We start from the raw sequence: 27,002 nt of genomic DNA, 5'->3' as shown, positions 1-27,002 counted from the left end.
AAGGCCAGGCACAGGTAGGTGAGTGTTGGTGCAGGCTTTGGCAAACATACAGCAGTTTTACTTTGTGATTGATAAAATACAAAACTTATACAAAGTCACATGTTGAGGTTTTTCATTATGTTATAATGGCATCTCATTCTTATTATACAAAATCGGTTTCAATGAAAATGACAGCTGTTTCAGCAAACACTCATACTTACAACTGATAAAGAATGGTGGTTTTCCCTGCATTATCCAGTCCCACTATGATTACTTTGTGTTCTACAAAAAGAAAAGAGACCATAACCATTAGGCATTAAGCACAGTACCCACAACAATCACAGGCTCCCAACAATGGTCATCTGTAGTTTCCGAGTGGGAATCACGGTCTGGGCATTTATCACCACCTGTGCAAACACAGAAAGAGGCCCTCCCTCACGTGTGCGGGGCTAAGGCTACCGGCCTTAAGTGAGGCAACGTAACAGGATGCGGGAGACAGGCAAGAGGGGACGCCGCAGAACTAGTACAGTGAATCTGGAGGAAAAGCCAGTATCAGCCATAATAACAAGAGAGGACAACATTTCAGTTAAAAGAGAAAGCAATCTTCTGTTCACACACCACTTGTTGTCTCTACTAATCAAGTGAGCTTATTATCAAATTTTTCTGATAGCCAGAAGTTTGCCCATCTATATGTACCAAGATTTTTTATTTCCTTTCATTGGAAAATTCCACTTAAAATTTACCGCATCTGAAAATCTTCCCTGTCACTAATAAGAAACACATACTCTCCATCATTTTTCTCTGCTTATATTAACTGAAAAGATATTTTTGCAATTACTTAGCTTTTGCTGCTTTTTCTGTCTCAACTCAACAGTTGTTTAGCGCAGGCTTGGCTTCTGCTCTTGGCACAAGAGCCCTCAGTCCTAAGAGTCACCCCCTCAAAAGCAGTGAGTGCATCTGTTTAGGGGCCCCATGAAGTGGGAGATACCCCGAAGACCCCTCTTCCTCTAGAGTAATCCTCGCAGCACCCACTGAAGGTCCCCTTTGGCGGAGGAGATGCTTGAGAAGCTGAGCTGAGCCGCCCCAGGGCTGCCGAGGCCTTGCACCAACTAGAATCTTCACGTCCTCCTCTGTCAGCAGCCGAGGATGCAACGCGCCTCCCATCAGAGACCCGTCCCAAGGGTAACCTCTGAGGACACCACACTCCAGTCAGACATCCGAACAAAGCATAAGCCATGCCACTCTGAAAGCCCTGCTACTGCGCCACCTAACAAAAGGGAGGCGACAGTTCTCTCAGAGGCCAGCCTGAGATCTTCCAGGGGCCTGAGAAATCTACAGGAAAGTTACTTGAGCTAATAAACAAATTCAGCAAGATGGCAGGATATAAAAGTAATGTGCACTTTATTGAGACATTCGGGTCAAGATGGTGGCTTAACAACGTGCGCGTTTTAGTTTGTCCTCCAGAACAACTACTAAATAACCAGACACAGCACAGAACAGCTCCTGGGGCCACGTCAGTGACCGGACACACAGCGTACCCCAGTCTGGACCAGCTGATCGGCTGCGAGCACCCCCCAGAACCGGGAGTTCCCAAAGCTACGGCGGCCTGTGCCCCTACCCCACAGCCGCTTCCCAGAGGGGAAAGGAAGGGACTTTACCAGCAGCAGGGACTGGGCACAATCAAATGCCAATTGTGGAACTAATTAACAAATTCTGACTACTAAAAATAGGCCCCCAGCTTAGGTGAACCTGATCAAAATGGAGGTTGCTCATTTTTGCCCTGGCGCCAAGGGGGCAGGACTGACAGAAAAAGGGGGAAAAAAAGAGAAGGAAACAAGGTTTTTGTGGCTGTGTATCTATAAAGGATTGACTGCCTCTGGATACAGCGGCAGGATTTTTCAGGCTGCAACTGCCCCAGGCATAGGCAGAAGTGAGTTCTTTTGGGGGCTTGTCTGGAGCCTGTGCCTTCCCCAGGGGAGGGGGGTGAAGCCCCACCCAGGTGGAATCCCTCCATCAAGGAATTCAGACACCAGGGCTTGGTAATTTGAAGCCATTAAAACCAGCCTACAACCTCTCCTCTGTCTCCACCACGCCCCCAGCAGGGAGAGTCTGCCAAAGTTAAAGGTACCGCATTATCTTGTGCTGGTGGGACCTGCAGGCAGACAAGTGCCACACACAGGGCAGGATAAGAAAAACAGAGTCCAGAGACTACACAGGAAAGTCTTTCAACCTGCTGGGTCTCACCCTCAGGGAAAACCGACACAGGTGACTCATTCCTCCTGATAGGAGGCCAGTTTGGTGTGGGAAAATCTGTCTGGGGTCTATAATATCTAAGTAGACCCTCCTAAGTGTGTGTGGGGAAAGGCACCACACAAGCAGGGCAAGAAACAATAAAACAAGAACTGAAAAATTCTCCTCTGTTAAACATAACTTAAGCTAAAGGGCCAGATAAAGCTAAACAGAATGTCAAAGAACAGACAGACAAAAAATTCACCCAGCAAGAAAACCCTAGATAAAAGAAGTGAAAACAGTCTCCAGAATAAACTAATTAAGGTAATTAAATGCCTAGACTCCAGCATAAAATAACAAATCACACTAGGAAATTTGAAGATATGGCCCAGTCAAAGGAACAAACCAACAATTCAAATGACATACAGGAGCTGAAACAATTAATTCAGAATGTATGAACAGACATGGAAAACCTCACCAAAAACCAAATCAATGAATTGAGGGAGGATATAAAGAAGGCAAGGAAAGAACAAAAAGAAGAAACTGAAAGTCTGAAAAAACAAATCACAGAACTTATGGGAATGAAAGACACAGTAGAAGAGATGAAAAAAACAATGGAAACCTACAACGGTAGATTTCGAGAGACAGAACATAGGATTTCAAAACTGGAGGATGGAAAATCTGAAATCTGACAAGAAACAGAAACTATAGGAAAAAAATGGAAAAATATGAGCAGGGACTCAGGGAATTGAAAGACAATATGAAGCGCATGAATATACGTGTTGTGGGTGCCCCAGAAGGAGATGAGAAGGGAAAAGGAGGAGAAAAACTAATGGAGGAAATTATCACTGAAAATTTCCCAAATCTTATGAAAGACTTAAAATTACAGATCCAAGAAGTGCAGTGTACTCCAAAGAAAATAGATCCAAATAGACATACTCCAAGACATTTAATACTCAGAATGTCAGAGGTCAAAGAGAAAGAGAGGATCTTGAAAGCAGCAAGAGAAAAGCAATCCATCACATACAAGGGAAGCCCTATAAGACTATGCGCAGATCTCTCAGCAGAAACCATGGAGGTGAGAAGACAGTGGGATAATACATTTAAATTATTAAAAGAGAAAAACTGCCAACCAAGAATTCTATATCCAGCAAAACTGTCCTTCAAAAATGAGCGAGAAATTAAAACATTTTCAGACAAAAAATCACTGAGAGAATTTGTGACCAAGAGACCAGCTCTGCAAGAAATACTAAAGGGAACACTAGAGACGGATACGAAGACAGAAGAGAGAGGTGTGGAGAAGAGTGTAGAAAGGAAGACTATGAGTAAAGGTAAAAAGAAGGAAAATTAGATATGACATACAAAATCCAGAAGGCAAAATAGTAGAAGAAAGTACTACCCATGCAGTAAGAACACTGAATGTTAATGGATTAAACTCTCCAATCAAAAGACATAGTCTGGCACAATGGATTAAAAAACAGAACCCATCTATATGCTGTCTCTACTCAAAGGACACGAGGCCAAGGACACAAATGGACAATTACACACCAATGTTTATAGCAGCATTATTAACAATTACCAAGAGACGGAAACAGCCAAAATGTCCATCAACAGAGAGTTGGCTAAACAAACTGTGACATTTACATGAGATGGAATATTATGCAGCTGTAAGACAAAATAAAGTTATGAAGTATGTAACAACATGAATAGACCTTAAGGACATTATGCTGAGTGTGATTAGCCAGAAACAAAAGGACAAATACTGTATGGTCTCACTGTTATGAACTGCCATTAGTGAATAAACTTGGAATATGTCGTTGGTAACAGAGACCATCAGGAGATAGAAATAGGGTGAGATATTGGGAAATTGGAGCTGAAGGGATACAGATTGTGCAACAGGACTGAATATAAAAACTCAGAAATGGACAGCACAATACTACCTAACTGTAATACAATTATGTTAAAACACTGAATGAAGCTGCATGTGAGAATGATAGAGGGAGGAGGGATAGGGACATAAATGAAACCAGAAAGAAAGATAGATGTTAAAGATCAAGATAGTATAATCTAGGAATGCCTAGAGTGTATAATAATAGTGAAATGTACAATGTACAAATTTTAAAAATGTTTTTGCATGAGGAAGAACAAAGGAATGTCATTATTGCAGGGTGCTGAAAATAGATGATAATTAATACTTTAAAACGTCACCTTATGTGTGAGACTAAAGCAAAAAATGTTTATTTGTTACAAAATTTATATTTTGACTAGAGCATTTCCTAATATAATGCATGTAGACAGTTTGATTGAATGTCATAAGTACTTGGAATCTCAGGTAGGATATGAGATTTTGTTGGTTTGTCCAGAGTGATGCCCCGATGAATCCCAGAGTGATTTGATCAGTGACTGGAAAAGTATTTGCAAGCCCTCTTCGGGGAATGGTGAGAGTGGGGAGAAATTCAACTTCCCCAAGTTGAATTCTTGATATTCTCACAAGCAGTGTGGACAACCAAAGCTATAGGCTGAGCCCCCAGTCTTGGGGTTTGTTCATATGAAACTTAACCCCACAAAGGATAGGTCAAATCTACTTAAAATTTAGGCCTAAGAGTTAGCCCCAAGAGAGCCTCTTTGGTTGCTCAAATGTGGCCTCTCTCTCCAGCCAACATGATGAGCAGTCCCACCACCCTCCCCCTCTCTGCATGGGACATGACTCCCAGGGGTGTGGACCTTCCTGGCAAGGTGGGACAGAGATCCTGGAATGAGCTGAGACTCAGCATCAAGGGACTGAGAAAAACCCAAGAATGAGCTGAGAATTAACATCAAGGGATTGAGAGAATCTTCTCGACCAAAGGGGGAAGAATGAAATGAGACTAAGTGTCAATGGCTGAGAGATTTCAAACAGAGTCGAGAGGTTATCCTGGAGGTTACTCTTACGCATTAAGTAGATATCACCTTGTGGTTCAAGATGTAGCGGAGAGGCTGGAGGGAACAGCCTGAAAATGTAGAGCTGTGTTCCAGTAGCCATGCTTCCTGATGATGACAGAACTTCACAATGAGACTCTGTGAATGTGAAAACCTTGTGTCTGATGCTTCTTTTAGCTACCACATCAAGAGAAGAGTAGAACATATGGAATAAAAATAAATAATAGGGGGAACAAATGTTAAAATAAATTTAGTTTGAAATGCTAGTGGTAAATGAAAGCAAGGGGTAAAGGGTATGGTATGTATAATGTTTTTTTTCTCTGTTATCATTTTATTTCTTTTTCTGTTCTCTTTTTATTTCTTTTTCTAAATCGATGCAAATGTTCTGAGAAATGATGAATATGCAACTATGTGATGATATTAAGAATTACTGATTGTATATGTAGAATGAAATGATATCTTAATGTTTTGTTTGTTAATTTTTTTTAATAAATAAAAAAAGTAATGTGCAAAAATCAGTAACATTTCTCTACACAAGCAATGACCTAGATGAGGAGTCAGTTAAGGAAAAAATTCCATTCAAAAGACCAACTAAAAGTATCAAATACTTAGGAATCCTCTTTCTCCGCCCGCGGCGCTCCCGCCGCCAGCCAGCCCTCCTCTCCCTCTTTCTCCGCCTGCGGTGTTCCCGCCGCCAGCCAGCCTTCCTCTTCCCCCTTCGGCTCCGGCGGGGCTCCATTCGCCATCTTATCCTCCCCTTTCTCCTCCTGCTCCAGCGGCTCTCCAACCACCACCGTGCCCTCTTCCGCCTTCACCGGCTCCTCCGCCACCGTCCTCGACAGCCTTGCCACCCTCACCTTTCCTCCTCCAGAACAGCTACTGGGGGAGTGGAGACGATACAGAGCAGCTCCCGGAGCCACGACGGAGATCAAAGGGACAGCGTACCCCATCCTGGAACGGCTGACTGTCTGGGAGAACCAGATGCGGTGAGATCACCGAGGGGCGCAGGCTTTTCCGGGAGGGACGGTAAGCGGTCGGAGTCCCTCCCTTCCTCCTTCCCAGGCCAGCTGGCAGAATTGGGCAGGCGGTCCCCTCGGGCTGCGGCGGCTGGTGCCCCCACTACGCGAGGCCCCCCGGACCAACTGAGAGAGTTGGGTCGGAAATCCCCAGACCGCGGAGAACGGTGACCGGGGTGGGGGTAACTTCCAAACAGGTGACTCCCCGGTCCGGCTGGGAACGGTGCACTCTCCCGGGCTGCGGCGGAGGGCGCCCTCCCGCCACGCTTGGCGCCCCGGGCCGACTAGGAAATTCGGTTGGGCGCTCTCCCGGGCAGCGGTGGCCAGTGACTCTCCCCGCGTTTGGACCCCCGGGCCGGCTGGCACTCTTCCAAGCCGCGTCAGCTGCCGAACCTTCCCCACGGCGAGAGTTTTCCAGAGTTAAAGGACCCACAGCATCTTTTACTGGTGGAATCCGCAGACAAACATGTGCCACGAGCGCCACCTACTGGGCAGGATATGAAAAACAGAACCCAGAGATTTCACAGAAAAATCTTTCAACCTGTTGGGTCCAAAACCCAGGGAAATCTGACTAAATGCCCAGATGCCAGCAGAAGATAACAGATCACGCTCAGAAAATTGAATATATGGCCCAGTCAAAGGAACAAACCAATAGTTCAAATGAGATACAGGAGCTGAGACAACTAATGCTGAATATACGAACAGAAATGGAAAACCTCTTCAAAAACGAAATCGATAAATTAAGGGAGGACATGAAGAAGACATGGGCTGAACAAAAAGAAGAAATAGAAAAACTGAAAAAACAAATCACAGAACTTATGGAAGTGAAGGATAAAGCAGAAAAAACGGAAAAAACAATGGATACCTACAATGATAGATTTAAAGAGACAGAAGATAGAATTAGAGATTTGGAGGATGGAACAACTGAATTCCAAAAAGAAACAGAAACTATCGGGAAAAAAATGGAAAAACTTGAACACGGTATCAGGGAACTCAAGGACAATATGAAGCGCACAAATATACGTGTTGTGGGTGTCCCAGAAGGAGAAGAGAAGGGAAAAGGAGGAGAAAAACTAATGGAAGAAATTATCACTGAAAATTTCCCAACTCTTATGAAAGACCTAAAATTACAGATCCAAGAAGTGCAGCGCACCCCAAAGAGATTAGATCCAAATAGGCGTTCTCCAAGACACTTACTAGTTAGAATGTCAGAGGTCAAAGAGAAAGAGAGGATCTTGAAAGCAGCGAGAGAAAAAGAATCCATCATATACAAGGGAAACCCAATAAGACTATGTGTAGATTTCTCAGCAGAAACCATGGAAGCTAGAAGACAGTGGGATGATATATTTAAGTTACTAAAAGAGAAAAACTGCCAACCAAGACTCCTATATCCAGCAAAATTGTCCTTCAAAAATGAGGGAGAAATTAAAACATTCTCAGACAAAAAGTCACTGAGAGAATTGGTGACCAAGAGACCAGCTCTGCAAGAAATACTAAAGGGAGCACTAGAGTCAGATACGAAAAGACAGAAGAGAGAGGTATGGTGAAGAGTGCAGAAAGAAGGAAAATCAGATATGGTATATATAATACAAAAGGCAAAATGGTAGAGGAAAATATTATTCAAACAGTAATAACACTAAATGTTAATGGACTGAATTTCCCAATCAAAAGACATAGACTGGCAGAATGGATTAAAAAACAGGATTCTTCTATATGCTGTCTACAGGAAACACATCTTAGACCCAAAGATAAACATAGGTTGAAAGTGAAAGGTTGGGAAAAGATATTTCATGCAAATAACAACCAGAAAATAGCAGGAGTGGCTATACTAATATCCAACAAATTAGACTTCAAATGTAAAACAGTTAAAAGAGACAATGAAGGACACTATATACTAATAAAAGGAACAATTAAACAAGACGACATAACAATCATAAATATTTATGCACCGAACCAGAATGCCCCAAAATACGTGAGGAATACACTGCAAACACTGCAAAGGGAAATAGACACATATGTCATAATAGTTGGAGACTTCAATTCACCACTCTCACCAATGGATGGAATATCTAGACAGAGGATCAATAAAGAAATAGAGAATCTGAATATTACTATAAATGAGCTAGACTTAACTGACATTTATAGGACATTACATCCCACAACAGCAGGATACACCTTTTTCTCAAGTGCTCATGGATCATTCTCAAAGATAGACCATATGCTGGGTCACAAAGCAAATCTTAACAAATTTAAAAAGATTGAAATCATACACAACACTTTCTCAGAACATAAAGGAATGAAGTTGGAAAGCAACAATAGGCGGAGTGCCAGAAAATTCATAAATACATGGAGGCTCAACAACACACTCTTAAACAACAAGTGGGTCAAAGAAGAAATTGCAAGAGAAATTAGTAAATACCTCGAGGCGAATGAAAATTAAAACACAACATATCAAAACTTATGGGACATAGCAAAGGCAGTGCTAAGAGGGAAATTTATTGCCCTAAATGCCTATATCAGAAAAGAAGAAAAGGCAAAAATGCAGGAATTAACTGTCCACTTGGAAGAACTGGAGAAAGAACAGCAAACGAATCCCAAAGCAAGCAAAAGGAAAGAAATAACAAAGATTAGAGCAGAAATAAATGAAATTGAAAACATGAAAACCACAGAGAAAATCAATAAGACCAGAAATTGGTTCTATGAGAAAATCAATAAGATGGATGGACCCTTAGCAAGATTGACAAAAAGAAGAAGAGAGAGGATGCAAATAAATAAGATCAGAAATGGAAGCGGAGACATAACTACTGACCTCACAGAAATAAAGGAGGTAATAACAGGATGCTATAAACAACTTTACACTAATAAATACAACAATTTAGATGAAATGGACGGGTTCCTGGAAAGACATGAACAACCAACTTTGACACAAGAAGAAATGGATGACCTCAACAAACCAATCACAAGTAAAGAAATCGAATTAGTCATTCAAAAGCTTCCTAAAAAGAAAAGTCCAGGACCAGATGGCTTCACATGTGAATTCTATCAAACATTCCTGAAAGAATTAGTACCAACTCTCCTCAAACTCTTCAAAAAATTGAAGTGGAGGGAAAACTACCTAATTCATTCTATGAAGCCAACATCACCCTCATACCAAAACCAGGCAAAAATATTACAAAAAAAGAAAACTACAGACCAATCTCTCTAATGAACATAGATGCAAAAATCCTCAATAAAACTCTAGCAAATCGTATCCAACAACACATTAAAAGAATTATACATCATGACCAAGTAGGATTCATCCCAGGTATGCAAGGATGGTTCAACATAAGAAAATCAATTAATGTAATACACCATATCAACAAATCAAAGCAGAAAAATCACATGATCATCTCAATTGATGCAGAGAAGGCATTTGACAAGATTCAACATCCTTTCCTGTTGAAAACACTTCAAAAGATAGAAATACAAGGGAACTTCCTTAAAATGATAGAGGGAATATATGAAAAACCCACAGCTAATATCATCCTCAATGGGGAAAAATTGAAAACTTTCCCCCTAAGATCAGGAACAAGACAAGGATGTCCACTATCACCACTATTATTCAACATTGTGTTGGAGGTTCTAGCCAGAGCAATTAGACAAGAAAAAGAAATACAAGGCATCAAAATTGGAAAGGAAGAAGTAAAACTATCACTGTTTGCAGACGATATGATATTATACGTCGAAAACCCGGAAAAATCCACTACAAAACTACCAGAGCTAATAAATGAGTACAGCAAAGTAGCAGGCTACAAGATCAACATTCAAAAATCCGTACCATTTCTATACACTAGTAATGAACAAGCTGAGGGGGAAATCAAGAAACGAATCCCATTTACAACTGCAACTAAAAGAATAAAATACCTAGGAATAAGTTTAACTAAAGAGACAAAAAACCTATATAAAGAAAACCACAAAAAACTGCTAAAAGAAATCACAGAAGACCTAAATAGATGGAAGGGCATACCGTGTTCATGGATTGGAAGACTAAATATAGTTAAGATGTCAATCCTACCTAAATTGATCTACAGATTCAATGCAATACCAATCAAAATCCCAACAACTTATTTTTCAGAAATAGAAAAACCAATAAGCAAATTTATCTGGAAGGGCAGGGTGCCCCGAATTGCTAAAAGTATCTTGAGGAAAAAAAACGAAGCTGGAGGTCTCACGCTGCCGGACTTTAAGGCATATTATGAAGCCACAGTGGTCAAAACAGCATGGTATTGGCATAAAGATAGATATATCGACCAATGGAATCGAATAGAGTGCTCAGATATAGACCCTCTCATCTATGGACATTTGATCTTTGATAAGGCAGTCAAGCCAACTCACCTGGGACAGAACAGTCTCTTCAATAAATGGTGCCTAGAGAACTGGATATCCATATGCAAAAGAATGAAAGAAGACCCATCTCTCACACCTTATACAAAAGTTAACTCAAAATGGATCAAAGATCTAAACATTAGGTCTAAGACCATAAAACAGTTAGAGGAAAATGTAGGGAGATATCTTATGAAACTTACAATTGGAGGCGGTTTTATGGACCTTAAACCTAAAGCAAGAGCACTGAAGAAGGAAATAAGTAAATGGGAGCTCCTCAAAATTAAACACTTTTGTGCATCAAAGAACTTCATCAAGAAAGTAGAAAAACAGCCTACACAATGGGAGATAATATTTGGAAATGACATATCAGATAAAGGTCTAGTATCCAGAATTTATAAAGAGATTGTTCAACTCAACAACAAAAAGACAGCCAACCCAATTACAAAATGGGAAAAAGACTTGAACAGACACCTCTCAGAAGAGGAAATACAAATGGCCAAAAGGCACATGAAGAGATGCTCAATGTCCCTGGCCATTAGAGAAATGCAAATCAAAACCACAATGAGATATCATCTCACACCCACCAGAATGGCCATTATCAACAAAACAGAAAATGACAAGTGCTGGAGAGGATGCGAAGAAAGAGGCACACTTATTCACTGTTGGTGGGAATGTCAAATGGTGCAACCACTGTGGAAGGCAGTTTGGCAGTTCCTCAAAAAGCTGAATATAGAATTGCCATACGACCCAGCAATACCATTGCTGGGTAGCTACTCAAAGGACTTAAGGGTAAAGACACAAACGGACATTTGCACACCAATGTTTATAGCAGCGTTATTTACAATTGCAAAGAGATGGAAACAGCCAAAATGTTCATCAACAGAAGAATGGCTAAACAAACTGTGGTATATACATATGATGGAATATTATGCAGCTTTAAGACAGGATAAACTTATGAAGCATGTAATAACACGGATGGACCTAGAGAACATTATGCTGAGTGAGTCCAGCCAAAAACTAAAGGACAAATACTGTATGGTCCCACTGATGTGAACCGGCATTCGAGAATAAACTTGGAATATGTCATTGGTAACAGAATCCAGCAGGAGTTAGAAACAGGGTAAGATAATGGGTAATTGGAGCTGAAGGGATAGACTGTGCAACAGGACTAGATACAAAAACTCAAAAATGGACAGCACAATAATTCCTAGCTTGTCATGTTAAAACACTGAATGAAGCTGCTTCTGAGCTATAAGTTTTTTTTTTTTACTATTATTATTACTTTTCTGTATATTAACACTCTATATCTTTTTCTGTTGTGTTGCTGGTTCTTCTGGACCAATGCAGATGTACTGAGAAACGATGATCATGCATCTGTGTGATGATGTTGAGAACTGCTGATTGCATGCGTAGAGTGGTGTGATTTCTAAATGTTGGGTTAATTTCTTTTTTTCCGTTAATTAATAAAAAAAAAACAAAAAAAAACCTTAGGAATGAACTTAACTAGGGACGTAAAGGACTTGTACACAGAGAACTACACAACAATGCTAAAAGAAATCAAAGGAGACCTAAATAGGCGGGAAGACATTCCCTGCTCATGGATAGGAAGGCTAAATATAGTTAAGATGCCAATTCTCCCCAAACTGATCTACAGATTCAACACAGTACTGATTAAAATTCCAAAAATCTACCCTGAAGATTTGGCAAAGCTAAATATCAAATTCATCTGGAAGGGAAAGAGACACCGAATAGCTAAAAGCATCCTGAAAAAGAATGAAGTGGGAGGATTAACACTTCCTGACTTTGAAACCTATTATAAAGCCACACTAGTCAAAACAGCACGGTACTGGCACAAAGACAGAAGCAACAACAAATGGAATCGAATCGAGAGTACAGAAATAGACAACCAAATATATGGTCAACCGATTTTTGACAAGGCCCCCAAATCCTATGAACTGGGACTAAATAGTCTTTTCAATAATTGGGCATAGAAGAACTGAATATCAATAGTCAAAAGATTGAAAGAGGACCCCTATCTTATACCCTAGACAAAAATAACTCAAAGTAGACCAAACTCCTAACATAAGAACTAACACCATAAAGCTTCAGAATAAAATGTAGGGAAACATCATTAAGAACCAGAAATAGGAGGTAGCTTCCTAAACTTTACACCCAAAGTACAAGCAACAAAAGAAAAAATAAATAAATGGAAACGCCTCAAAATCAAATGCTTCTGCACCTCAAAGATGTCAAAAAGGTGATGAGGCTGCCAACTCAATGGGAGAAAATATTTGGAAATAACATATCAGACAAAGGTGTGATTTCCTGCATATACAAAGAAATCATACAACTCGACAACAAAAGAATAAACAACCCAATTATAAAATAGGCTAAAGATTGAAATGGGCATTTTTCTGAAGAGCAAAAAAGATGGCTCAAAGCACACAAAGAGATGCTCATTTTCATTGGCTCTAAGGGAAATGCAGATCAAGACTACAACGAGATACCACCTCACACCTATAAGAATAGCTGCCATTAAACAAACAGGAACCATAAATGTTGGAGAGGATATGGAGAAACTGAGACACTTATGCACTGCTGGTGGGAATGTATAATGGTGCAGCCACTATGGCAGACTGTTTGGCGGTTCCTTAGGAAACTAAATATCGAGTTGCCCTATGACCCAGCAACAGCACTACTCAGTACATAAACAGAAGAGGTGAAAGCAACGACACAAACAGACATTTGCACACTGATGTTCATATCAGCATTATTCATAATTGCCAGAAGATGGAAACAAGCCAAAAGCCCATCAACAGAGGAGTGGATCAACAAAATGTGGTATATACATACGATGGAATATTATGCAGCAGTAAGACAAAATGACATCCTGAAGTGCATGATAAGATGGGTGGGCCCTGAGGACATAATGCTGAGTGAAATTAGCTAAACACAAAAGGATCAATACTACATGATTTCACTTTTATGACCAGCATAAAGGTATAATCAGGGGCTTATAATACGGAATATAAGGGACTTAGAGATACATAGAAACTGGAGATGGGTGAACCGTTAGCTTATGAGGTAGAACTCCAATGTAAGGGAATAGATAGGAATTAAGGTAGTTCTCTAGTGGGTCTGTAAGTAATATTGCCATATGGAAGATAAACAAGATTGAAAGGGGTTGTATATACCTTCGTGTCTCACTGATTAATACTAGCAATATGAATTACTTCTCACAAGAATTACTTCAAAGATACGATACTTGTATAAAGAGTGTTTAAGTCCAGGGTACAGGGAGGAAAATTGTTATTGCATACTACGAGCTATGTTCAGAAGGAAACCATCAGCACTACCACAGCAACAGCAGAAGTAAATAATGGGGTGAGGGACAAGAGTTAAGAGGAGGCTTAGATTTCCTATTTGGTGAGGGTGTGTTTATTGGTTTCCAGTCTCTTGGGAACAATGAAATTATCTAAAATTGAGAATGTTGATGGACTGTGGACTTTGGGCCCTCTACATGATGCCTAATGAATGCAGGTAGCTAAGGATGCGGTGCCAGTTTGAAAGGATATATGTATCCTAGAAGAGCCATGTTTTAATTCTTATCCCATTTTATAAATCCATCCATTTCTTTAAGCCCTATTCAGTACTATATGTTTGAATCTGTAATTAGATCATCTCCCTGGAGATATGACTCAATCAAGAGTGGTTGTTAAGCTGGATTATGGATTAGGTGGAGACATGTCTCCACCCATCCAAGTGGGTCTTGATTAGCTTAAGGAAATCCTATAAGAGAGGAAACATTTTGGAGACAGCAGGAGATTCAGAGACAGCAGAGAATGTTGCAGCACCACAAAGCAGAGAGTCCACCAGCCAGCAACCTTTGGAGATGAAGAAGGAAAACGCCTCCCAGGGAGCATCATGAAATAGGAAGCTAGGAGAGAAAGCTAGCAGATGACACTGTGTCCACCACATGCCTTTCCAGATGAGCGTGAAACCATGACCGTGTTTGCCATGTGCCTCCTCATTTGAGAGAGAAACCCTGAACTTCATTGGCCTTCTTGAACCAAGGTATCTTTCCCTGGATGCCTTAGATTGGACATTTCTATAGACTTATTTTAATTGGGACATCTTCTCAGCCTTAGAACTGTAAACTAGCAACTTATTAAATTCCCCTTTGAAAAGCCATTCCGTTTCTGGTATACTACATTCTGGCAGCTAGCAAACCAGAACAGATGCACTGATGGAGAAGTAGATTGGCGAACAATGGTGTATACTTATGAATGAAGGTTGTGCTGTTAAAAAAAGGAACAATGTCATGAGGCATGGAACAATGTGAATGAAAATGTGGGACATTTATTGAGACAAAGTAAGCCAGGAAAAAAAAAACGGTATGGTCACCTTTAGAAAATGCTTATAAGCAACATGGGCCTAGACTGTAAGCTTTTTAGAGTAGACACATTAAGTCCAGAGTCGTGATTATCATTTTTGGATTCTGAGAGGCTGTTTTACATATATAACCTGATATTCAGAGATAAGAACAAATCAGAACAGGTTGGGGATAAAGTAATTCAGAACATAGGGGTAAGGAAGACAGTGTCTGTATTTTAGAAACACATGTACTCTTTGAGACCAAAGGAAGAAATGTTTACTTGATCTGGAACTGAAATTCTCTGTAGCGCATAATCTAATTCAACCTATCTGTATAGCTCATTTGAACAACTGAAACACAGGAAGCACAGAATAAGAAACAGGTCCTTTAATCCTGTATAGATTATCGTAACACCTGGAAACGTCCTAGAGTATATTAAGCAGATAATCAAAAAGTATTGGCAAGTCCCCTGAAGGAAGGGAGAAAGACTATGGAACTATTAAACATTACCATCAGGGAATCCCTGATGTTGTGTCAAACCTTAGGGATATCCAAATCAATAGGCCATGCCCTCAATCATGAGGCTTACTCTGGTGAAATTTATGTTGGTAGCACAGAAGCTTAGACTACCTATAGGCATGCCTAAGATTACTTCTGGAGGACCTTTGTTGTTGCTCAGATGTGGCCTCAGTTTCTCCAAGCGCAGCTTTGCAAGTGAAATCATTGCCCTCCCCACTACATGGGACATGACATCCAGGGGTGAAAATCTCCTTGGTGATGTGGGAGAGGACTCCCAGGGATGAATTCAGACCTGGTACCATAGATCAACAATTGCATCCTGACCAAAAAGGGGAAAAGAAGTGTAATTAATAAAGTTATCAGTGGCAGAAAGAGTTCAAATAGAGTCAAGAGGCTACTCTGGAGGTTATTCTTACACAAGCTTCAGGTGGACCTTGCTACCTGTCATAACCTGCCAGCCCCCAACTAGGACCATTCCAGCCAATCCCAAAGAATACCTAGGGCAATATGTAAGATTCCACAAGTTTTCCAGGCACTACAGTAACTTTCCAGAAACCTACAACCTCCAGATGGGTCCCTGGTTCAGATAAGTCCTGAAACTTGGCCCAGCCTCTCCAGAACATCAGATAGTTCCATCTCCCTACCCCATATTAGTTGTTACTAATTTAAAATTTAGAATTGCCATAGCCCAATAGGATGCAATAGCAGTTTTCCCATCTGTACCCTGGACTTAAACACTCTTTATACAAGCAAAAACTTAGAATTGCCATAGCCCAAACAACCCCAAAGAGAGGTGTGGGAAGATCAAAGGTAATGGTAGAATTACACATAGAAGACAGGACTTAATAAACGAATATGAATGCTGAATCATTAAATTGATATCTCTTTTAGTTTCCAGTATTTTAGAGCAGCTAGAAGTAAAAACCTAAAATTGTGAAATTGTAACCCACGTCAAAGTCTGAAATACGTTCTGCAACTAACTGTGGTGCTGCACTTTGAAATTTATGGCTTTTTGTATATATGTAAATGTTCACAAAAAAAAGAAGGAAAAAAAAGTCGATTGTGATGATATAAAGTATTTAAGCCCTCTAGCCTCCTATATTCTGGAGCAGCTAGAAGGAAAAATAGGAGAGGATTTATGTATAGTGGCCCAAGACAAACTCTGGGATCTATCCTGTAACCACTTTTTGAAGAGTGCTTTGAAAACTATCGCTTTTTAATTTCTTTGCTTTGTACATATGTTATACTATACAATAAAAAAAAGTAAACGGGGTGAACTAGTGTCAAATGTGACATATTTAAGAAGTCCAGTAACTTCAAACAAAAAAATACAAGGAAAAGCAAATCTAGGGAAAATGCTAAAGGTATCCAGAGAAAAATGATAGACTACACAACAGGAAATAAAGATATAAATTAGGCTGACTTTTTAGAAGACGGCAAAGTAGCAACTTTAAAGCACAGAAGGAAAATCTCAACCTAGGATGCCTTATTGAGCAAAAATGCCTTAAGAATTAAGGCAAAATAAAGATATTTTAGATAAAAGAGTAAGAATTTACTACCAGCAGATTTGTACTATTAAAATGCTACAGGTTCCTTCAGTTGAAAGGAAACAATTCTAGATGGAAACTCAGAACATCAAAAATGGTAAATATGTGGGTAAATAGCGGGTAAATACAAGAACTTTCTCCCCTCTACAAATTTTTAAGGGACATATGGTTATTGACAGCAAAAACACCCATAGTGTACTGTGGGGTTTATAACACAGGCAGATAGAACATATCAGACAATAAAGCTTGGATTGCTGCAGGAAGGGAGCATGGGATTTTTTTTTTTTCCCATTTTACAAGAATTACCACAGTAACTGTTAACAGGAGCACATAAAGGAAAGGAGATACCTTATACTCTCTACAGGTACCACGCAAATAATGCAAAAAGGAGTATTAAAAAGTAACTAAATAAATTTAAATGACATTCTGAAAAAAAAAAACCACTAATCCCAAAAGAGAAAACAAAAACAAAGCAAAACACCACACACAGATGGGACAATGTGAAAAAAATAAGTAAAATAGAAGACCTCAATGGCAAACAATGTCATAAATCCAACCCAAAATAACTGGAATAAAATTCCAATTAAAATTGGGTTAAACATTCAAATAAAAAGGCACAGAATGTTACCCTACATAGGAACCACCAGGCAACCACAAGCTGTCCACCAGACACCCGCATGAAGATACGGAAGATCCCATCCCAGGGCCTGCCCCCTTGCTCTAAGGGACACTGGCATACAGAACACACCTAGCTGTAGGATACACTTTCATATACAAAGGGTGTACAAACCTAACAGACCACAGAATGCACTCCATAAATTTGGGGGGGAAAAAAACCATGAGATATTACAAAGAATAGTTTCTGACCATAGTTGAATTAAATTAGAAACTAATTATCAGCTCTCTGAAGAAAACACCAAATATTTGGAAATCCAACAACAAACCTCTCAATAACCCACAGGTCAAAGAAGGAATCATCCACATGCATACACATAAAGTAAAATATTTCAAACTGAGTAATAATGAAAACAAAAATACAACAATAAATTTGTGGAATGAAGCTAAAGCAGTATTTACGAGAAACATTGATAGCTTTAAAATTACATATAAAAAGAAGATATAAAAACAATGATATGTTCCACCTTAAGAAGCTAGGGAAAAAAGAAGAAAGTAAACACAAAGTAGAAGGAAGGAAATAAAGAACAGGAATCAATGAAATTAAAAACACAAAAACAATGGAAAAAATAAAATCACCTCTCTGAAAAGATTAACAAAACAAATTTGGAGGAGGTTCACTATCCAACACCACATCTCACTATAAAGCTGTAAATCAACATAGTATGATTGGCTAAGGGTTGAACATGCAAGAGAATAGAGCGCCAGTAGACTCACAGTAATATGGACTTCTATAAAGGCTCCACAGCAAGCCCTTTGGGAAAGGAAAAGTATTCAGTAAATGGTAATGGAATAAGCAGATGTCCATGTAGACAGAAAATGAACCACGACCCCTACTTCATATCATATTCCAAAATAATTTGTGATGGGTCATAGACTTAAGCATAAAATCTAAACTATAAAGTACAAGATAAGAGGAGCAGGTTCCTCAAGCAGGACATAGAAAGCAAATGCCAGGAAAAAAAAAAACACTGAGAAATTATGTCACCAAAAGAAAAAATTTCTGCTCAGCAAAAGTCCTCACGAAGAAAACAAATAGGGAAGTCACAGATTGGAAGAAAATATTCGCAGAACATATATCTGGCAAAGATTCCATTCTAGAATGTATAAATAATTCCTATGAATTGATAATTTAAAAAGAAAAAATCAAAATCTTTTTTTCTAAATGGGCAAAGGATTTGGACAATTCTCAAGTGAATTGATTAGATACACAAATGACTAATCAGCACAGGCAAAAGGCTTAACACCCATTAGTCATTAGAGAAATGCAAGTTAAAACCAGAAGGTGATGGCAGGACACATCCACGAGAGTAGTTATTATGAGGAGGGGCAGACAACACCAAAGGTAGGTGAGGATGTTAAATGGCTAGAAGCCTTACACATGGCTGATGAGAGCATACAAATCCTATAATCACTCTTACGTAAGTTTCAGTGACATATTGCTCACAGATGCGGTTTGCCAAACCTCAACCCACATCATTCCTGTTAACCCTAAAGAACAACGAAGGCTCTGTCTGAGATCCTGCAAAAGTTTACTTTTCAGAAACCGAAAACCTTCAGACGGTTCCTAGATCAGAAAAGTCCTGAGACCTGGAGGTGCTAGTGTCTCCAAGAACATCAACCAGTTCCATCTCCCTATCCCAAATCGGCAACACCCCTTTACAAACATGAAAAAAGTTAGAATGGGTATGACCCAAATATCCTTAAAGATTGGGAAAAGGATCAAAGAAGAAGTAGGAATTATAACAGCGAAGTTAAGGATTTAACAAATGAGTATGCCTACTGAATCATTACACTGCTATTTCCTTCAGTCTTCAATGTCTTGGAGCAGCTAGAAGTAAAAACCTGACGTGGAATTGTAACCCATATCAAACTTTGAAATCTGCTCTTTAACTACCTATTAAACATACTTTGAAATTTACTGCTTTTTGTATATATGTTATATTTCACAATAAAAAATGTTAAAAAGTACTCATTTCTGGGTGGGCCACGGTGTCTCAGTCAGTGGCAGAGTTCTTGCCACTCTCTAATGACTAAATGGGCGTTAAGCCTTTTGCCTGTGCTGATTAGTCATTTGCGTATCTAATCAATTCACTGGAGAATTGTCCAAATCCTATGCCCATTTAAAAAAAAGGATTTTGTTTTTGTCTTTTTAAATTATCAACTCATAGAAATTATTTATACATTCTAGAATGGAGTCTTTGTCAGATACACGTTTTGTGAATATTTTCTTCCAATCTATGACTTCCCTATTTTCTTCATGAAGGCTTTTGCTGAAGACCCGTGTTTGATTCCTGGTGCCTGCCCATGCAAAAAAAAAAAAGTACTCATTTCTCTTTATCACAAGAGATAGTGTCAAATTCCCATACACACATATTATTTAGAAATAACTGGAAATAATATTGGAAAATAATAGTATTGGAAAAACAATGCATTTAAAGAGATTTCATTGTTATATATTGACTTAAGGTTTTAGCACTATTTGAATTTTTAAAAACAATGCATATGAGTTTTGGATTTAAAATTTATGCTTGAAAAAACAAAAATAATATTCAACAAAACGAGCATCTACTATGTGCCAAACATTGGGAATATAATGGTGAGGGAGACAAAATTCAACAGATAACAGGTAAGTAAGTTAAGAAAGCAATTACAGGCAGTGATAATTTACTCAGAAAACCAGTAGGGTAAAGATGGTGAATGACTGCAAGGGAAGAGCTCTACTCTATACAGAGTGGCCTGGCTGGAAAAGGCCTCTGAGGAATGATATTTCAGCAGAAACTGAATGAATCAAGGAACTGAAGTATCCACCAAAAGAGGGAGCAGAAACAAAGGCCCTGAGATGCTAAGTTTTGGTTTGTGTTCAAAAATCAGCAAAACAGCCAGAATGAAAGTAGAAAAAGTTAAAGAGAGAAAAGTGAAACTCAAGATCTAAATGGTCAGAATTGAAGAACAGTAACAACCCCATAAAAAGTTAGCTATCAGTGCTCAAAGTAACATGAATTCACAGGGTGAACTGTGCAGACAAGACAAAAATAAATATAATGAAATTGAAATATACCATCGTTGTTTGGTTTTGAACATGAGCCACAACTAAGACCACTGGTCCGTAATTCTGGTAATACAAGAAATAACTGTATACAAACTGATCACCAGTTTGTAGAGTCAAAATAAAGAGAGAGCAGGAGAAAATGCAGAGTATAGACAGGAATATCATTATTACTCACACACACAACAGCAAGTGTAAGAAAAGATAAAGATACAGTTGTAGTATCCAATGGATTTCCCTCCTGCATCCACTGCTCTTTTCTTTTCCCCAATGGTAACTACTGGCCAGAATTTGGGAGATACTATTCTCAAGCACACATTTATACTTTACTACATACGTGTATATCCGTAAAGGCTATGCAACCTGGTATGTATTTTAGCACTGGAGTATGGATACCACAGTACACATACCCTACTGCACATCCCACTGCAATTAGCTGTGTTGACACATGGAGCTCTTGCTTCAACACTTTCCATTGATTTATACAAGTCCAATGTATAAATATAGGCAATAAGTGTTGATGAAAACTCAAGCAATTTTCATTTTCATTAAAAGCCAAAATGCTGCACCGAACATTCTCATATAAGTCTCCTTATGCCCAGCGAGTTTCTGCACATCTGCACATCTTCATCTTTGCTAGCTATTGTCACTTGTTCCCCAAAGTGACTGTTCTGATTTACACTTCTACCAGTACTAGATAAGTGTTTTAGTAGCTCTGCATCATGTGCAATAATTGGTGTCATCAAATCTGACAATTTTGGTTAAACTGAGAGGTGTGAAATGGTATCTCATTGTAGTTTTACTAGCATTGTCTTGATGACTTCTAAGGTTGAGCATTTTTTGATAGGTTTATTGAAGGCCATTTCCGTTCTGAAAATTGCCTTTTATATTCTTTGTTCATTTTAAAACTAGGTTATTTTTCTTTTTCTTTGTTTGTGTAGTACTTTTTATATATATTCTTATCAATGTTTTGTTTGTTACTTGAATTGCAAAAATCTTCTTCCAGCCTGTGGTTTCTTTTTTTAATGTAAATTTTATTTTAGAAAAGTTGCAAGTTTATAGAAAAATCAGGTATAAAAGAATTCCGATATATCCCTTCATTAGTAGCACCTTTCATTCATATGGTCCTTTTGTTACAAATGAAAGATTATAATTGCAATAATAACTATAGTCAGTGGTTTACATTAGGGTTCATGGTTGTATCGTACAGTCCTATGTTTTTTTTTTTTTTTTTTTTTGCATGGGCAGGCACCAGGTCTCCAGCACGGCAGGTGAGAACTCTGCCACTGAGCCACCATCACACCACCCACTGCTATGATTTTTAAAGTTTTATTGTAGTAACATAATTACAACCTAAAATTTCCCGTTTTCACCACATTTGGCGCTGTTAATTACGTTTACAATGTGATGCTACATCACTTTTGAGGTGATCTGTGGGTACAAAAGCTCAGTCAACCACTGCTGAGAATGCAGCGACTCAATTTCATGTTGGCCCAACACACAGTCAGCGTGTTCTTCTAGAGACTGCTCTTCAGGCGCGGTGCTGACCAGACCACCTGGACTGTGAACAACTGGCTATAAATCCGGGGACCCCCACCACCCACATTCTTGGGTTCCACTATTCACTGGATGATTCACTGAACTCACTGAAAGCACTGTACTTACCATTATAGTTTATCATAGTAAAAGGACACTGTGCTTGTTTGAAATGATTACGCACCCTAGAAAAGTCATGTTTTGATTCTGATTCACCTTGTGGAGGCAGCTGTATTCTTTTAATTCCTATTACAGGGCGGAAACTTGATTAGATTATCTCCACAGAGTTGTGGCTCGCCCAACTGTGGGTACTGTATTGACCTTCGGCTGGAGGAAGGTGGCAACTCCACTCATTCCAAGTGGGTGTTGATTAGTTCACTGGAATCCTTTAAAAGAGGAAGCATTTTGGAAAAAGCCATGAAGTAGAGACCCCCGTCAGCCAGAGACCTTTGGAGATAAAGAAGGAATACGCCCCTGGGGGTGCTCCATGAAGCAAGAAGCCTGTAGAGAAACCTAGTTGATGTTGCCATGTTCACCATGTGCCTTTTCAGTTGAGAGAGAAACCCTGAACTTTACTGGCCTTGATGAATCAAGGTACTTTCCCTGGATGCCTCGACATTTCTATAGCCTTGCTTTAACTGGGATATTTTCACAGCCTTAGAACTATAAACTTGCAACTTAATAAATCCCCCTTTTTAATAACCATTCCATTTTTGGCATATCACATTCTGGCAGCTAGCAAACTAGAACGATACAAATAAGTCAAAAGGAGAAATGCATAGAACAAGGTCTTAGAAGATCCGAGATGCAAATTTCTGGGTACCCTCCACATAGAATTCCTCCCAGCACAGCAATGTCATTATCAATCCTGGACACTCACCAGAGCATGCAATGTCCCAAGTCTATAAGGGATCTCATTTACTAGGCGTGGCTAGTATAGTCAATGTTCCTACCATTAAACTCCATTTCTATCCCCCTCCTCTGCCAGGAGGTGGGGAGGTCAGGCTAACATGACCTGGCTCAAAGCCTTGCCCTTTAATCACAGGCTGGTCTTTCTGGTGTGTCCCCCACCCTACCCTTTAGGCGGACCCCACCCAGTAGTCTTATTACCAAATAAGCAATTATCAAGTTTGATCCGGGCTCACCATGAAGAACCAAAGACACTCCTCTTGTGGGAAATCCCAAAGACTCAGGGGTTACTCCCAGAAACTCAGACAAAGACCAGCCACAAAACTGCAGGGATTAATTATTTAATTAAAATTAAGTTACTATTAATTATTAATAATTTAAATTGCCTAACTTAGGTAATACATACTTTGAGAAATTTAGTATACTTATTCTTAGGAAGGGTCTAATTTATGAGGAGATGCTTGGGGTTCTAAAATATCAGTTTTGAAAAGCACGTGGCTATATAGCTGGAGGATGAGGAAAGTTTTATTGGTAGTGTTCAGCTTTCAGTTAGAGGTGCTCTGCACACTACACTCAGCAGGCTGCCCCACTCTGATTTAACTGGTCTAAAACATAGTCTAATATGCAACCAGGATTGAGTCATGAGTGCCTGTGGGATAGATGCACAGAGGGGTGAAAAAGGAAAATGCTGAAACTGGCAGTGAATTTTGTTGACGTAGAAAGCAAAAATATAGATGTAAGATGAGAATCTGACCATATTATCCTCTCGCTTTTATTTTTAAAAACCTACAAAACAATGACCAAGGTCTTCGACGGCTCCTGTTGCTCACTCTTCACAGTGTAAACATCTCAGCGGACAGACAAGGCCTCTGAAATCTGGTTCCTGTGGTTGCTCCAAACTCAGTTCTCCTAACTCTCCACAAGCAAATGAAAATACATGCAAACTAAATTATTTTCAGCTTTCTTAAAAGTACCAACCTATTGGGCAACAGCAGCTCAGTGGCAAGAGTTCTCGCCTGTCATGCTGGAGACCGGGTTCGATTCCCGGAGCTTTCCCATGTCAAAAACAAACAAACAAACAAATTTTTAAAAAAACTACATTAAAAAAAAGTACCAACCTATTCCACCCCTCTCCTTTGCATATTATTATTATTCCTTCTGCCTAGAATATCAAGCCCCTTCTACTCTGACTAGCAGACTTAACAAACCCCTATTAATCATTAAACTCCAGCTCTTTTTCAGCCAAGTATTCAAGAAACTAGGAAAATCAATCACTCACTTCTTGCTGCCATCGCCATATATACATATATCCATTAAACTATCAATCACATAGAACTGCCTTTGATTTTCATGTCTGTCTCATTTACTAATTTTTTTGAGTGCCCTGACAGCAAGTAAGGTATGGATCTCTTTTGTTTCTCATCTCTGTATCCCCTATGCCCATACCTAAAAATGGCTTACTGTAGATCAGTAAATGTTAGTTGCATAAATTAATGAGAATAAAATGACAGAATGGACACTAGCTAAATTTTCAACAAGAAGATTAAAGGAAAAGAACAATTCTAAGTAGAAATGTGGAGTTAGAAGACTTGAACAAGTGATGATGAAAAACATTCACAACCTATTATAATGTCTTGAATTTTCCCTTTACACTCTTCATTCTGGATATCAACGTGGGGGGGGAGGGTGTCTTCTCTGTCCAGTCTACTTTCACCTTGATGACATTCTCACCTGTCATGCATCCAGCCCTGAAACTGCTTTTCCCTTTGAAATGTTTTTTTTTTTCAAAGAGAGAAAACATTTTTTTTCAAGCACAAAGCAAGGAGACAGGATGCCCTATGGACCTTAAATCTCTCTCCACAAACTGCAGAAATTTTCAGTGTTTTATAGCATTCACCCAAAGGCAGGCAGGCTTAGGATAATGAGCAAGGTGGTCAATTCAGGCTGCCTCCTGTTCCTTCACTTATAACCATCTAGGGGGCTATGTGCAAGGGCATCCAACTTCAGGGTTGCAAAACATAATAATATACAAGCAGGGTTGTATATTATCACGAGTTGTCTTGTTACTGTCCAGTGTCAGGGAAATGATTATTCAGTTTCAAAACATAGCATCAGTATTATAGAAACAAGGCATCTGGGTTACAGTTCACTTAGTTACAATAGTTACAGATATTTACTTCTGGCTATATTAAAATATACCAGAGAGTTAGAAAGCATTTAGATAATGATTAGGTAACTATATTTGTTAGTGCTCTCTCACATTCCCTTCTAGAAAGCCTTAAAAGAATGATTTCTTTTAAGTCTGGGTCCCATCCCAAACTGGAGGGAGGTTGGGATGGGACCAAATACATAAGGAGAGCCAACTACTTTGGCAGTGCTTTATTTCTTAAGCTAGGGGAAAGGTAAACAGGTGCTCTTTGTATTAGTCTTTACACTTTTTAGCAAGTCTTAAAATACGACTTCATGCAGCTTATTTATGTAACAAAGAGTAGAATATAAAACTGCTAAAAAAAAAAGTATTAAATTTATTGTAAATATCCAGACAAGGTTAAGGTCTGTGCCCATGCCCCATATTTGAAATCGCTTGAAAAATGATATTCATCTGTGGTATATGTATATATACACACATATGTACATTGATGCATGTGCATATATTTATATTAATTTGTTTACCACCTTAAAAAAAAAAGCTATTTCAGTTTTCTTACCAACTTTCAGAACAATTGAACTAAAGGCATCTCATCCTTTTCACAACTTTTTAAATCCAAGAAAATGATACCCACAACAGCAATAACAAATTGATATTGTAACTCGCTGAATTTAAAAACTTGTTTCTGTCCTAAGGCAGCCTCAAATCTACCTACTATCTGCTCCGGTTTAGTTTGGGTATTTTCTCTCCTCAGACCACATCATATCCTATTCTCTCTGACTCAGAACAAGTTTTACAACTTCTTGTCCCTTTGGATTTGCTGCTTCCAGGCGCCTCAGTAACCTGTTGGTGACTAATTACGGACACGGAACCGAAAGCGCTTGACTTTCCAACCTGTAAGCAGGAACGAAGGGTTTAGGATGAAGACGTCCGGATACCTGCGTAGGTGGGTAGGACGGCGCGTTCTCAAGTCTCAGAGAAATTAAAGAAAAGGAAGGCGCGCTGCACTGGCCTGGAGGGGGGCAGAAGCAAGGCAACGCTGGTGAAAAGAAAGTTGCTGGGTTCCTAGGCGGCCCCTTAGCCTGGGGCAAGCCACGGACCACACAGTGCTCAACCAGAAACGGAAAAGGCGACCGGGAGCTTCCAGGCATCCGGAGGGGTTTTCCGCTGGGCTCCACCAAGACCCCAAGTTTCCGAGTTGGGACTCGGAGACGCCGAACGCTCCGTACCCGACCCCCACCGGGCCCGCTCCTCGGCCCCCGCACATCCCCGCCTGGTCCCCGGCGCCTCGGCCCCCGCCCGCCCCGACCGCTCCGGACGCCCGGCCCGCGCGAGCCCGCCGTCCGCGGCCCCCGGCCCCTCACCTTGGTTACAGAAGAGGCTCCACAGCTTCGCGAAGAGGAGCCCCATCCCGAGCCCGCGCGGGCGGCCGAGCCTCAGGAGCAGGTGCCGCGGGGACCGAGGCGCGGCCTAGAGCCCGACGGGCCCGCAACCCGGCCTAAGCGGCGGCGCCGGCCCCGACAGCCCTTGGTTCGAGCGCGCTGAGCCCAGCGCCGATCCGTAGCCGCCGCTCGGCCGGAGCCCACTACCCCCGGGCCCCTCGCCCCGCCCCCGCGGCCGCCCCCGCACCGCCCCGCCCGCTCCCAGGACCCGCCATCGCCGGAAGGACGGCGCCGCACCTTGGCCGTGCCCGTCGCGTCACTTCCGGTGCGCCCGCGCGTCACTTCCGGCGCGC

The 27,002-nt window shown here is 40.2% G+C and overlaps 1 protein-coding gene across 2 annotated transcripts in view; it reads right to left on the bottom strand.

Annotated features, from left to right (window-relative positions):
- The window catches only part of ARL5B (ARF like GTPase 5B), a 39,348-nt gene extending 12,373 nt beyond the window's left edge, over positions 1–26,975 (bottom strand). Inside the window, exons 1-2 of one of the 2 annotated variants that reach the window (XM_077154848.1) lie at positions 26,947–26,975; positions 201–261 (exon numbers count right to left, since the gene is read on the bottom strand). Coding sequence is in view for 1 of the 2 variants with exons in the window: in XM_077154838.1 (XP_077010953.1) it covers positions 201–261; positions 26,632–26,677 (107 nt within the window). In the remaining variant the exon portion in view is untranslated. Of the gene's footprint in view, positions 1–200; positions 262–26,631; positions 26,868–26,946 lie in introns of those variants that run through there. The other variant, XM_077154838.1, reaches the window with a different exon arrangement.
- Positions 26,976–27,002: the final 27 nt, after the last annotated feature.

The sequence above is a fragment of the Tamandua tetradactyla genome, chromosome 1 (assembly GCF_023851605.1).
Source record: "Tamandua tetradactyla isolate mTamTet1 chromosome 1, mTamTet1.pri, whole genome shotgun sequence".
Classification (NCBI taxonomy): Eukaryota; Metazoa; Chordata; class Mammalia; order Pilosa; family Myrmecophagidae; genus Tamandua; species Tamandua tetradactyla.
Note: the sequence above shows the minus strand (reverse complement) of the source record. Positions and strands in the feature narration are given on the sequence as shown.